The sequence below is a fragment of the Leuciscus leuciscus genome, assembly GCF_965113295.1.
Source record: "Leuciscus leuciscus genome assembly, chromosome: 15".
Lineage (NCBI taxonomy): Eukaryota > Metazoa > Chordata > Actinopteri > Cypriniformes > Leuciscidae > Leuciscus > Leuciscus leuciscus.
Genome location: NC_138739.1, coordinates 18945368 through 18959720, shown reverse-complemented (window position 1 = coordinate 18959720; position 14353 = coordinate 18945368). Strand labels below are relative to the sequence as shown.

Genomic DNA, 14353 nt, shown 5'->3' with positions numbered 1-14353 from the left:
AGCAGTCGCGTTTTAGACCAAACATATGGTGTCTGCGTACGACCTGGACGCATCAGTGAATGGTGAGATATTTTACTAAATAAAATTATCCGGTTAGAAGAATTGCGCGATAACTTCATTATTTATTTTTCCATCTGAATCATATCAGTGAGCTTTTGTGGGGTTTTACACATGCGCAGTAAAGGTGAATTTAGCGTTTTCAGGCGTTTTTCAAAAGTTTCTCATCCACACTGAAACGTCCGAATACGCTTGAAAACGCTAGTGTGGACGGAGAGCGTTTATAAACGAAAACGCGGTTTTCAAATGTATCCGGATTAATGTAGACGTAGCCAGAGAAACCTTCCCCGTATTATTGGAAACCCCCATTGGACCAATAGACGGGCTAATGTGGATCCATGAGTAAATTGGTCAATTGTAAAAAAATTTAGTGGTCAGAAATCTCTTTGCATATGCAGTTGATAATTTTTTTACATCTAGGCCCTATTATATTAAAAGCTTTGAGGAATTGGAAGCTTGTTAGTAGATTTTCTCTCCGCCATCACGCTTCATGCAATCTCCAGGCGAACTTCAGGCGTGGCGTGTGCATGTGATATTAACGTGCGCGAGTGAGGGGGGATCTGTGGCGTGTGCACGACCTGGGATTGACAGTCAGATCTCACACCCCCCTGCGCTGATTGGACCCGATGATCCGGGAGCGGTGGATTTTTGCAAAACAAATAACACGCTCCAGGTGGAGTTATAGTGTCAATTTCACTGAATATGATAAAAAAAAAATTTGCCGACGGCAGCTTAATAGTTTGGCTTTCATTATGTGTCTTTCTTTAGAAAAAAAGATGAACAAATTCAAAAATTTGAAGGGAAAGTTTCTGAAATTTGGTTGATTTGACACAGAATGACCCAGGCCAATGTTTTAAGTCCTCTTTAATGCACCTTAATAATGGCACAATGTTTAGATGATATATATCAGTCAGGAAGGGTGCAATATGAATATAATATCCTTTAGGAGAGAGAATAGATGGTGGTCAAGAACCTTGGCAAACAAGAGCCACTGTATTCAGATTTTGTATATTTTATTTATTTTTCCAAAATGAGTGGATTATATTTTAAATCTGAATTCATTGTTATGAGAGAAAATCAAGGCTGTGAGTATAAGCACTGATCTCGGTGTGTGATGAGACTGACTAACACTGACATTAAAGCAGACTTCTCACTGTTGATTTATTCACATCTCTGTGCTTCTCTAATATCTTCCAGCTAAGCCGACCACTCCACGAAATCCTTCATCGACTGAAAGTGAGAATGCAGAGGGTTATGAAGCTGATATTCACATCAACAGCACAATTATGAGTGTGATATTGCTTTCACACAACAGTTCAATAAACAAGTTAATACTGAGTTGTGCATTGTTACATAATACGGCCAATTGTTTTCTGCTTTTTTTCTTTGCTAAAAAAATAGGCAATTACAACACATATAATCTCTTTACACTTTCTGACAAACACATTTAAGCCATAAACATGTTAAAGGAGACTCGTGCTGGTGAGACTAGTATCAGAGAGTCAGTGAACAGACTGTGTGCGTCTGAGACTGAGACTAAGGACAGACTGACAGATTGTTTCTCTTTATCTTTCCAGAATCTGACCAGCAAACTCCCTCTCCTCCTCCAGTCTCAGTGTCTCTGATAGTGCCGATCTCTTCTGCTGTTGCTGGATCTCTGATGATTGTTGCTGCTGTTGGGATCTTCTGGATCTGCAAGAAACACAGAAAAACAGACCGACAGGGCAAGTGTTTCACACTGCTGTTACATCTGAAGAAATAGTTACAGTTTTGCTGTTTTAACACGCCTGTCATTATTATTCAAACAGTTCAGACCCGTGATGAAGAGATCACTTACACTGATCCAATGTTCTACAAAAGAAATGCACAAAAAGCGGTAAGACAATTTATGTTACAGTTTACACTGTACAATTTGAGCAGTCATTGTATAACTGAAGAGTTTATACAACATTATTATACAAAGCATATTTTTTATATTTCTATGTATGGTTGTGCATTCATATAAATAAAAAGGGGAACTGAGAAATTAAAAGAAAACGTGATGAGTCTGTTCTAAACCCAGTGATCTGCTTTCCTGTCTCTGCCTTATAAGGCAACATCCTAAAAGAAATGGACTCTCAGCAGAAATGCCTTTTGAAAAATGATATTAATATCAATATCATGACATTATCTACAATCTTAGAGCATTCTGGTAGATCCCTTTTATTTTAAAATATTCTAGCTGATCCCCCCAGACCCAGAGTGAGTTATTTTTTTTTTTTTAAGGTGACCGTTATTTTAGGACGTTTCCCCTTATTACCTGTTTCCATGGCGACGCTTCATGGTTGTTGTGAGTGACACACCGCAGCCACAACAGTTCTGTATGACAGATGTATTGCTTTTATTTAATTTTTTCCTTTTTTATTCAAAATATTCAGAAACGTGCTAACCATGTCATCAACTATCTGATATTCCGATTCTCAAATATGTGTAGGGCCTAAGTGAGTGTGTTTTGTCGTTTAAAATAGCCTAATTTAATAATGATCTTGATCTACAACACAACACGGGCGCCGCTATCTTATTTGCGCCACAGTTCAGAGAATCCCATCTGTCCGATTTACATCTCGTAAATTCATTAGTTTCTCCCGAAATTCATGAAAGCAAGTTGACGGTGAACTGTGAGAAGAATAGAGTGACCTATAGTTACCTAAACAATGTGTATCTGATATGAATAAAACAGTTACAGTGCTATGCATAAGTTTAGACACCCATGCTAAAGTTGACTAAAAAGAGGAATAAAAAATTATCTTTTGGAAATTGAACTTAATGCCTTAATTAAAAAAATCTGGAAAAATCCAACCTTTAAGGACACCAATTTTCTTTGTGAATGAATAATGTATCGTAAATAAATAAATGTTCTTCCTTAAAATACAGGGTGCATAAGTCTGGACACCCCTATGTTAAATTCCCATAGAGGCAGGCAGATTTTTATTTTTAAAGGCCAGTTACTTCATGGATCCAGGATACTATGCATCCTGATAAAGTTCCCTTGGCCTTTGGAATTAAAATAGCCCCACATCATCACATAGCCTTCACCATACCTAGAGATTGGCATGGTTTTATATCAGTTAGCCTAATAGCTGGTTTGATTTGCATTGAGAGATGATCTTATGGAAAGTACTCCATGCCAATCTCTACGTATGGTGAAGGCTATGTGATGATGTGGGGCTATTTTAATTCCAAAGGCCAAGGGAACTTTATCAGGATGCATAGTATCCTGGATCCATGAAGTAACTGGCCTTTAAAAATAAAAATCTGCCTGCCTCTATGGAATTTAACATAGGGGTGTCCAAACTTATGCATAGCACTGTATATTTGAAAATAGCCTATTAAATTAAATTGTATTTTAATGGATTATTATTGTCGCTTCCATAGACACCTGTGTGTATTGTACATACTATAAATGTATAGTTTTTCTAGTGCTTACTAAAATGAACATTATGTGGTTGAAAACACTGTATAGTTGTGATATATGACAATAAGCGCTGAGCGTGTCCGTCTCTGGCTCAGCTCCAGCCAATGCGCGAAAGCACAGTTTGAATCTGACAGTTATGCGACGTCACTGTACATTCTATAATCCCATGGATTTTTCCAGGGTCACAGAAATAACTATTCCACATGTGGGACCGTAGTCGGACCGCTCTACAGGTTAAACATAAATGCTTCAACTTTGGCTCTTGCACTTACTCTGAGCTACAAAAGCAATAACAGGGCAAAAAACAAAAAAAACAAAAAAAAAACGCTATGGTTAGATGTCCACAATGACAGGAGCGAAAGAGCAGATCTTGACACTTCACTGAAAACCAACTGTAAAAACAGTACATGTGTTGGCGTTCAGGGCGTTTCTGCTAAAATAAACACAGCTAGACTCGCTGCTAAAAGTGTGAGTTTCCTCTAACACTGAAGTCTAAAGATAGTTCTGCAAATTTGAACATGGGAAAGACATTTCAACATTTGCCTTCAAAATTAGGCTATTTTTTTATACCTCTCATTTGACTGCAGTGACAAAAAATTACATTTGTAACACTGGATGTCCCCATAAATATACTTTTACTTAAAAGTAGCAATTTTAACTAGTTTTTGATTTTCATTTGTCAATTGTAATTATTATTGCTTGCTATCTAAAAACTTTGCATGAGGAGAGTGAGTCTTCAGATCCACCACTGAGTCAGTAGTTGAGTTTGTACTAAACCTGCTGGGATTCAGTCATTGAATGACCAAAACCTCTCATTGATGGACCAGCTAGTAAAAGCATCAACAATAAGTTCTTTCCCAGTCATGTTATGTAGTACGTAGAAAGCAGTGTTCTCAAACTGAAGTCCGAGTCTAAGACCATATTTTTTATGACTATTGTCAAGCCAGCTCATACAAGGTCGAGTCCAAATGCTCCTGAAAAAACAGCCTTGTACTCAGACTTGAGTCCAAGACCGGCCTTGTTCAGTCTCGAGTTCTACAACATTGGTATAAAGTAGTGTTGGGCTCTTTCAAAGGACAAAATGACAAATAAAACCAAGTGGCAAATGCTTTTTTTTTTTTTTTTTTTTTTGAAGCTATTTTAAATGATTTATTAAGTTCCTATTGTATTGTTTTATTTTGATACATTTCAAAACTTTAATTAAATAAATAGTTTTAAAATTCTGCTTTCATTTCTATTTTTCATTTAAAGTGCCCCTATTTTGCTTTTTCAAATAAGGTAATGTAGTGTGTGATATAGCTGTTAGTGAAAGTAAACGTTCTGAACTGGCTGAACGAGTCGTCAGTAATTCCAGTCTCACTCCTTTTTACAAACCTACGTATAGTGTGTAATGCCAGTCTATGGTCTTTAGCTGCCTGTCTGCAAGAAGCCCCTCCAAAGTTCAAATCTTTAATTTCTTTCTTTCTTTGAATGAATGAGTGAATAAATAAACAAAGCAAAAGTAACATTTAAATGTGGGAATGTAATTTTCTGCTTTTAACTCAGGAAGGAAATTTGATGTGAACATGCCGATGCAGTTGACGGTAAATGAACATGTAAATTAAATAGACACTACTGACATAAACTCAACAGTAAATAGCACTGATAAATTGAATACATTGCTTGTTTGAGGAAATTCAACATTTTGCGGCATTCAGCGGTGTGTTAGATCCAAGAAACTGGAGTAAGAGAGAACAGCACAGAGTGTTATTTCTGATGTACAGTATAAGGGTTCGTACTCTTTACGGGTAAAAACGTTAGGCCTATAATAGCTCAGGGTGTTTCTGCAGGCTGAAACAGAGACAGCTCCACAGGAAACTGGACTTCCGGAACAAATAACTGTGAAGACGTGTTTGTGTCTGTGAGAGAGAAAGGGTGTGAATGAGTGTGGCCCTCATACATTCCACTGGAATTATAAGCAACATTATTATTGGGAACTGTAGGGTTTGAATCTAGGTAGGCGAATGCTCATCCACTACGGGGCTCCAGCAAGAAGCGTGACAGGAGACTGGGAACTATTAAACTCTTTATATATTGGAATGTTCACACACATTGACATCATCCAGCTGTACTGGGTTTCCTTTAACTGTACAAGGTATTGAATGTGGTTTTTCTAGAATAAACAGAATAAAAAGATACATCAGTGTATGTCTAATAACTTTAAGTTATACAAACATAAACAGCAACTCACTACTGACACGTTATTTATATGTAAACCAACGTCACATAGGATTAACAGCTGCGACCATCTACACGTGAATCACTGTATATAACTCTCATATTATGATGTTTTCCACAATGTAAAGTTCGATTGCACTAGCTGAATATTTGAATACAACAATGTAACAAACATAAATCATTTATAACTGTGTATAAATAACTAAACTTACATTCAATCACGCACATTAACACCTGAGGTAATGGCGGAGCAAACGGCCAGTGAAAGTGAAAGAAAACACAATAGCGGAATAGCGGAAACTAACGCTACCCAGCAGCGTACACAGTAAAATGTTTCATAATAAAAGTCCTTCTCTTATACTCTTATGTAGGGAATTTAGAACAGCCGCCCCCAGATTAGCATAGCTAATTTGTAAAGATAAATTCCCTAGTCCTTTGAGTCGATGTCATCTCCACCCGGAAGTACTGGAAGTCTGACAAGTTTGGCCACAGGTCGTAGGTATAAGCGGTCATTAACCTTGATTTGAGCTGACCGAATGTGTCCATCATCACTGGTAATTAACTTGACAACCCTACCAATTGGCCATTGAGCTCTAGGAAGCTGCGGATCCATAATCATTACCACCGTGTCCTCAGTTAAATCCTGGGTTTCTCGCTGCCACTTCTGGCGAGTCTGGAGGCTTGGAAGGTAATGTCGGATGTAGTATGACCAGAAATGATCCACAATGGTCTGAGAATGTCGCCAACGGCGCTTGGATAGCGGTTCGGGAGTGTAGATCACCTGGGGAAGTGAAGCATCTCGCCGCCCCATAAGAAGCATGTTAGGGGTAACCGGATCTATGTCTGCAACATCGGATGAGACGTATCCCAATGGCTTGCTGTTGAGAATGCCCTCTACTTCAATCAGTACTGTACGTAGTACTTCCTCTGGAACCGACTGGCTCCCGATAACTACACGCAGGGCAGACTTTACTGATCTAATCTCCCTTTCCCATGCACCTCCGAAGTGTGGTGCGGCAGGAGGATTCATTTTAAAGTTGATCTGATGTCTAGCCAACAACTCTTGCAGTTTAGGTTCCATTACTTTGAAAGCTTCCCTTAGCTCGGTCTCAGCTCCTCGGAAATTGGTCCCCTGATCCGAGAGGATTTCGGATGGGGTGCCTCTGCGGGCTATAAAGCGTCTAAGTGCCAACAAAAATGCATCCGTATCAATGCTGTTGAGGAGATCGAGATGAATGCATCTGGTCGTCATGCACTTGAAGATGACTCCCCATCTCTTTTCAGTGCGACGGCCAATCTTCACAATGAAGGGCCCAAAGCAGTCAACTCCAGTTGAGAAAAAAGGCGGTTGGTACAGTCGCAGGCGAGCTAAAGGTAAGTCAGCCATGATTGGCACTGTCGGCTTGGCTCTCCACTTCTGGCACTCCACACACTCTCTCTGATGTTGCCTTACTGCTTGTCTGCCTCTCAGGATCCAGTAGTGGCGACGGAGTTCAGCGAAAACCCTGTCAGGTCCTGGGTGGAGAAGGCGTTCATCAAAGTGCTTTATGAGAAGTTTAGTCACCTTATGGTGTGGGTGTAAAACCACTGGGTGAATCTCCATTTGACTTAAGCCATCCAGTTTCCTCAGTCTTCCTCCCACACGGATCAGTCCTAGTGTGCAATCCAACTCTGGTGCAAGTGTGTTCAGACGGCTGGATGTAGGCACAGGTTTCGCTGCCTTCAAGGCCTTAAGTTCCTCTGAAAAGGTCTCCTCCTGACATTGACTCAATATGAGTGTTTCTGCACTTCGGTAATCAGGGTGTTGCATGCTCATGTCTTGGGTGGCCGCCCCGTGAAGAAACTGATAAGCAGCATCAATCAAGTCCTTCCAGGAAGTGTACTGGGATGCATCAGGAATGCCAGAACCTTGATTATCAACAACTAGACCACAAAAGACAACTTTCTTCGTCTCTGGTATGTCATCTTGGGCCTCTATCAAGGGTGTGACTGGCCAGTGATCTGGTGGTTCACGAAGGAATTTTGGACCCTGACTCCACCGGCTTGGGTTCGCCAGCTCTGTAAGTGTCTTCCCTCTAGTGATATCGTCCGCCGGGTTATTAGGGGAATCCACATACCTCCATGAATGAAGCTCTGTCAACTCTTGGATTTCTGCCACTCTTGTCCCAACGAAGACTTTATATCTACAAGACTCGGACTGTATCCAAGTCAGGACAGTCGTAGAGTCAGTCCATAATGTCACTTCCTCTATGGGGATAGTCAGTTCCTGGCTGAGGAAATTGGCGAGCTGGGCACTGGTCAGAGCTGCGCAGAGTTCGAGACGTGGGATTGACAGCTGTCGTTTGGGGGCTACCCTAGAACGGGCCATGACAAAGGAGGTATGGATCTCTCCATGCTGCTCAACAAGGAGGTAAGCAACTGAGCCATAAGCCACCTCTGATGCATCACCAAACACATGCAAGTTAAATTTTGATGTCTCCACATCAAAGTTGGAAGGGATGTAGCATCTGTCAAGCTTGATTTTGCCGAGGTCAGGCAACTCCTCCTCCCATATTTTCCACTTCTCTAGCAAGTCTGTGGGAAGGTTCGGATCGTCCCAATTCCTTGGTTTGGCCCAAAGCTTTTGGACAAGAATCTTGGCCCGTGTGGTAAAGGGAATGATAAACCCTAGGGGGTCATATTGTGACGCCAAAACCTTGTAAATGTGTCTCATCGTTGGAGGATGCTCTACCATGACACGATGACGGTAACCCAGTTGATCCTCTAGACAGCGCCACATCAAACCCAGAGCTGGTTCCAAAGGATCCAAATTATACTGTTGCAACCACAGTTCAATGCTCTCTGATCGAGCCGTTGATGGTAAATGCTGAACGACTGAAGGTACGTTAGAAGCCCACTGTCTTATTTCGAAGCCCCCTGAGGCTAAAAGAGGTCTCATCTTGTCGATCAGTTGCTTAGCTTCCGTAGCAGTGGGAAGACTTTGTAGACAATTGTCTACGTAAAAGCTTCGCTCTATAGACTGCAGTACTTCTTCATTTCCAGGCTGCTGGCTGCGAACATGTGTCTGTAGAGCAAAGGTAGCGCAGCAGGGACTGCAGGTCGTCCCAAAAGGCAAGACTTGCCACTCATAGACGTCGGGCGGATCCTCCTTACGCATGTTCCTCCAGATAAACCTCAACAAAGGTTTGTCTTCGGGTAGGAGTCTCACCTGGTGAAACATGCCGCGTATATCACCACTAATGGCAACCGGATACTGCCGAAACCGAAGGAGAACTCCCATCGGTGAGGCACCAAGGCTGGGACCAGGAAGCAGCTGCTGATTAAGGGAAATACCCAGATGCACGAAGGAGCAGTTAAAAACCAGCCGGTCTTTGCCATTGTGGTGTACAAGGTGGTGTGGTATGAACCATAACTCCTCATTGGGCTGCAGATTCTCTGGTGGTACCTTAACAACATACCCTGAATCAAGGAGTTTCTGTATTTCAACTTCATACACCTGAGCTTTCTTGGGGTCTTTGCTGAGATGCCTCTCAGTGTTCCTGAGGCGGGACAAGACTGACTCCTTGGTTCCTCTCAAAGGCGGGCCATCCCGTGCACGAAGGAGTGGAGTAGCGTATCGCCAGATGCCATTAACTTCTACACGTTGTGTTCTGGTCTCCAGCATATTCACAGCCGCTTGATCCTGTTTTGATCGTGTTACCAACTTTTCACTGCGGTATGGGAGAACGTCCAGTTGCCACAGTCGTTCAACATGTTGATAAACAGGATCTCGAATTGGAGTAAGGGAAGTGAATAAGCATTGTGATGACGGTACCTGATGTGGGAGAAGTCCATCTGGTCCCTGGAGAACCCAACCAAGCTGTGTACGTACAGCTGCCGGTCCACCTGCTGGTCCTAGTCTAATGGGCTCCTTGGCTGTGATCAGGTTTGGGTAGTCAGACCCAATTAGGAGAAGGGGCTGCACCTTATCAAAGGATGGAAGATGAATTCCTCTGAGGTGGTAATAGCATCGCTGAAGCCTCTTAATGGGATAACTTTGCTCAGTTAACGTGAGGAGAGGAGCAGTAAACACATTTGTGAGGCTGTACTTTTCATTTGGACTTGACTGTGTGGAAAGCAGCAGATCAACTGACTGTCCCTTCAAATCTGTGACATCATGTCGGATGGTGCGAAGGGCCATAATCTCTTCCCTACCCGCAAGTCCTAACTGTTGAACTGCTGCTGGAAGAACAATACTCCGTTGGGCCCCATCATCCAAGATAGCATATGTTGGTACAGACCTCTTGCCTTTCCACAGCAGTACTGGGACGACTTTCAGGTAAACACGTCCTGTGGATCTGGGGGAAGTCAGATATGCTCGATCGGCAGACATCGTAAGTAATACAAGGTTGGGACCCTCCTTAGCAATGGAATGCAGGACACTGAGGTGTATATTGCCACATTCTCTACAAGGTTTCTTTAGCGTGCATTCCTCACATTTATGACTTGTACGACCACATTTCCAACATCTCTTGCCGTCCTTTATCCACTTGAGAATCTGTTCAGGTGAGCGCTCAGTGATTTGACTGCACTGCGACAAGTAGTGCTCTTGACTTTTACAGAACAGACACAGACGTTTCAGTTTCTTGACTAATTGCTGACCATGAGCGGGTTCTGGATGGACATAATGTACTGTACTAACCTCTTTGGGTTGGTCGCTGCCATGATAAACTGCAGTCAGTCGAGTTTGGGCCTTCGGAATGGGTTGACGTTCTCTATGGGCTTGAACTCTCTCCGTCTGGTAGCGCTGTACCATTTTAGATGACAGACGCTGAGCCTCTGCCTTCACCTTTAACCAGTCAGCGAGGTCATGGAGGTTATACGGGTTGAGGCTGTCAGTGCTCAGTCGGCCTCGTAGCTGGAGGTGTTCAATGAAACTATCTCTGTAGTGCTTGGGTAGCTTACTGAGAAGTCTGTCAACATGCCCGGTGCACGTGAGTTCTCGTCCTTGTGGCCCCTCAAGTGACATCAACATGCCTACTAACAAGTCAACATTGAGTGCAAAACTCTGGAAAGCCTTTGCATCCCCTGCCCTAATATCAGGCGAATTCAACAAGGATGCAATTTCACTTTGTGCCAGCTGATGAGGTTGGCCATACTGTCGTTGCAATGCTGTCATAGCTGCTGCATATGGCGAAGGATGATGTCGGCATGCTTGGGCAATTAGCCTTGCTTCCTCCAGAACTAACTGTTCCATCAACACCCTATATTTATAATGTTCAGTAAGCTCAGTGTGAGGATTAAGGAGATTGTCCAAAGCCATCTTCAGATCAGTAAACTCTCTCTCACTATCATTCACAAGCTTCGGTAATTTTGGGATTGGTACTGGCTGGAGTGGAAGTGCGGTAGGTATTGGCTGATAAACAGGAGTTGGAGGTGGTGGCTGATACCTCGCTGGAGAGTCATACCAGGTCTGTCCTGGAATATGTGTAGGAGGCTGAGTGACATAATACCCTGGAAACGATGTTGGAGGTCGATTAGGGTATGGCATGGTGAATGACTGCCGTTGTGGTTGACTTAACACATCAGTCTGTAACTGATAGACAGGTGGCACACATGTTGCGTGGGCTGTTGTAACTAGAGGCAGCTTCACCGATGTAACAGTACGTGGCAATGATGAAGTAAGCTGATATGAAGGACGAAAATCTGGGGTGCTAGATAACGTTTGCTGATGCAGAGTTACATGTGGTGCAGATAAATGTGAGGCACCAAAGTATGATGGAGTCGCACCATATGTGGCATTAGTCGTAGTTTGTGTCATGTGCCATGTGGCTGACCGTTGAGAAATGTCTCTAGTGACCACAGCAGCTGGGAACGACTGGCTTGCATACAGGATTGGGATAGATGGCGCTGCAGTAGCTTTCAGTCTGACCACAGGCGGTGACATAGCTCTAGCTTGTTCTTCCTCTCGAAGTGAAGGTGAAACAGAACCACTGCTGAGTGACTCAAATGCGGATTGACTGTGATATTCTCTTTGGGCTACTGGTGAACTAGAATGGCTATAGGCTCTCTCAGCATCTAACTGTCTAGCAAAAACACCAGATCCATCGTCAACGCTGCCCACATGACATGTAGCTGGACCTGCTCCATACTGCATCAGAGATAACTCACCCATGGGAAGCTGATCCACAGTCGAGACTGGCTCGGCCTGTCCACTGAGGTTTAGCTGTGCTGTTGGGTGATACATCCTTGGCTGGTGGTATGAACTGTCGTACAGCGCATGGTCTGGTATGAGAGATTTAGGTAATGTAATGTCATAAGCTTGCAGACGTGTTGAGAGCTGACGTGCTCTGGCCTGTGGTCGAACAGGATGTGTGGTATCAGGAGAGTAATGTTGACTCTGTTGCTCCATATCACCGTAATGGGTGTAGCTATCCGGCTCGAAGGACCAAATATTGGGAACTGTAGGGTTTGAATCTAGGTAGGCGAATGCTCATCCACTACGGGGCTCCAGCAAGAAGCGTGACAGGAGACTGGGAACTATTAAACTCTTTATATATTGGAATGTTCACACACATTGACATCATCCAGCTGTACTGGGTTTCCTTTAACTGTACAAGGTATTGAATGTGGTTTTTCTAGAATAAACAGAATAAAAAGATACATCAGTGTATGTCTAATAACTTTAAGTTATACAAACATAAACAGCAACTCACTACTGACACGTTATTTATATGTAAACCAACGTCACATAGGATTAACAGCTGCGACCATCTACACGTGAATCACTGTATATAACTCTCATATTATGATGTTTTCCACAATGTAAAGTTCGATTGCACTAGCTGAATATTTGAATACAACAATGTAACAAACATAAATCATTTATAACTGTGTATAAATAACTAAACTTACATTCAATCACGCACATTAACACCTGAGGTAATGGCGGAGCAAACGGCCAGTGAAAGTGAAAGAAAACACAATAGCGGAATAGCGGAAACTAACGCTACCCAGCAGCGTACACAGTAAAATGTTTCATAATAAAAGTCCTTCTCTTATACTCTTATGTAGGGAATTTAGAACAATTATGTATCAGCTAAAAAGGACATTGCAGAAAATATATATTTTCATGTTCAAAGTGTTATTCTGTGTTATATTACATTTCTGAGTTAAAGTGAAACTGCTGCGCATGCAGTGGTGGAATGTAACGAAGTACAAATACTTCGTTACTTTACTTAAGTACATTTTTCACGTATCTGTAGCCTACTTTACTTAAGTAGAATCAATAGTGCATACTTTTGACTTTTACTTCGTTACTTTTTGCAGCAATTATTATACTTTCTACTCCACTACATTTCTACAACGTTTCGTTACATTTTCGGATCAGTTTTTCCCCTGCCAAAACAGGGATTGAAAAAAATCTCCATGTTTTCGGTGCTGATCGCGTTGGTGGCGCTAACAATAAAGCACCTAAAAGCTGTCACAAAGAACCAGCAAAAGTAATGTATATGTCAAATATAGCAAGAAGACATTTTAATTGTTTATTAATAAACAAGTGTTTTCTGTGTCGGCTGCAAAGATGAGGTTGACGATACTGATACGCGATCTTCGCAGTAGTGAACGCGCCAGAGAGAAATGCGCATTTCATACGGATTATAAGCAGAGAGCAGTCGGTTTTCTTTCGTTTTCAATTGTTCTGTTTAAAAGTAGGCTACACATTTAAAGCTGTCTAAAGATATATTTATCAGGTCTGTGAGGCAAGTAGGATACCTTATACGCTGAGTTTCGGTTCATTTATGAGACGAGCTCCAGTTCACTCGCCAGCGCCTACGTGTCGTGATTATCTATTTTCTACTTATTTATTAAATCCTGGCAATTGTTTGATGAAACATTGATTAAAATTGAGATACAATTAATACAAAACGAAATTCAAATTTAAAAAAGGCTTTGTGCTTTCTGTTTGAGGTCTCAGTGAAAGTTTTAAAGCAGTCTTTTAGTGCCTTTCAGAGCGGTCACGTCTGTAACATTGTTTTTTCCTCATAAATGGGAACACGAAAAATTAAATAAAATGAATATGTTATGTTCTGTGGAGAGCCAACCCTTCATCCGGTGGGTATTACTTTTGGTTTGCGCAGTGTAATTCACAGAATTACAAAAAAATATTTTTCTACCTAAAAGTTAAATATTGTTTGTGTCCCGTAACGCATGTGTAGCCTAGATTTCCCATTAAATATAAAACGCATACTGATATTTTTCAATATGTATTAAATGCATTTTCTGAGAATTTATATTTCAAGTTTTTACTGCAAATGTCCCGTTTATAACGATGGAATTGCCAAATATTAAATAATTTATCCTCAACTAGTTTTGTGGTGTAGGTCTACGTATTGTATAATGTTAACTTCAAAAAAGGGGTGTGTCGCGATTCTGCCTTCTCCCTTCTCACACCACGACACAGGTTCGTAGATCTGAGTGTAGCGATTTCGGATTCATATTGTTACAGCCCTAATTATTAGAATATAGACATTAAGAGAATAAATTGTTATGCAAGTACTTTTACTTTTAATACTTAAAGTACATTTAAAATCAGGTACTTTTTACTTTTTATTTAAGTAGGGTTTTCATTGTGGTACTTCTACTTTT

At 41.6% G+C, this 14353-nt stretch overlaps 2 protein-coding genes across 3 annotated transcripts in view; one reads left to right on the top strand and one right to left on the bottom strand.

Annotated features, from left to right (window-relative positions):
- Positions 1 to 14353, top strand: part of LOC309475590 (uncharacterized protein) — a 335445-nt gene that overhangs the window by 77408 nt on the left and 243684 nt on the right. The gene's annotated exons all lie outside the window — the stretch shown is intronic.
- On the bottom strand, positions 5564 to 12795 carry LOC309475588 (uncharacterized protein). Of its 2 annotated transcripts, none has more exons than XR_014197739.1 (2): positions 5941 to 12795; positions 5564 to 5663 (listed from the first exon to the last, which is right to left on the bottom strand). XR_014197739.1 is itself a non-coding variant. In XM_082138406.1 (2 exons), exon 2 carries the CDS (start codon positions 12117 to 12119, stop codon positions 6156 to 6158), a length of 5964 nt encoding a protein of 1987 aa, XP_081994532.1. In that variant the 5' UTR covers positions 12120 to 12345; positions 12623 to 12795; the 3' UTR covers positions 5564 to 6155. The 2 variants fall into 2 exon arrangements, 1 of the variants encoding a protein (XP_081994532.1); XM_082138406.1 differs by having other exon boundaries at positions 5564 to 12345; positions 12623 to 12795.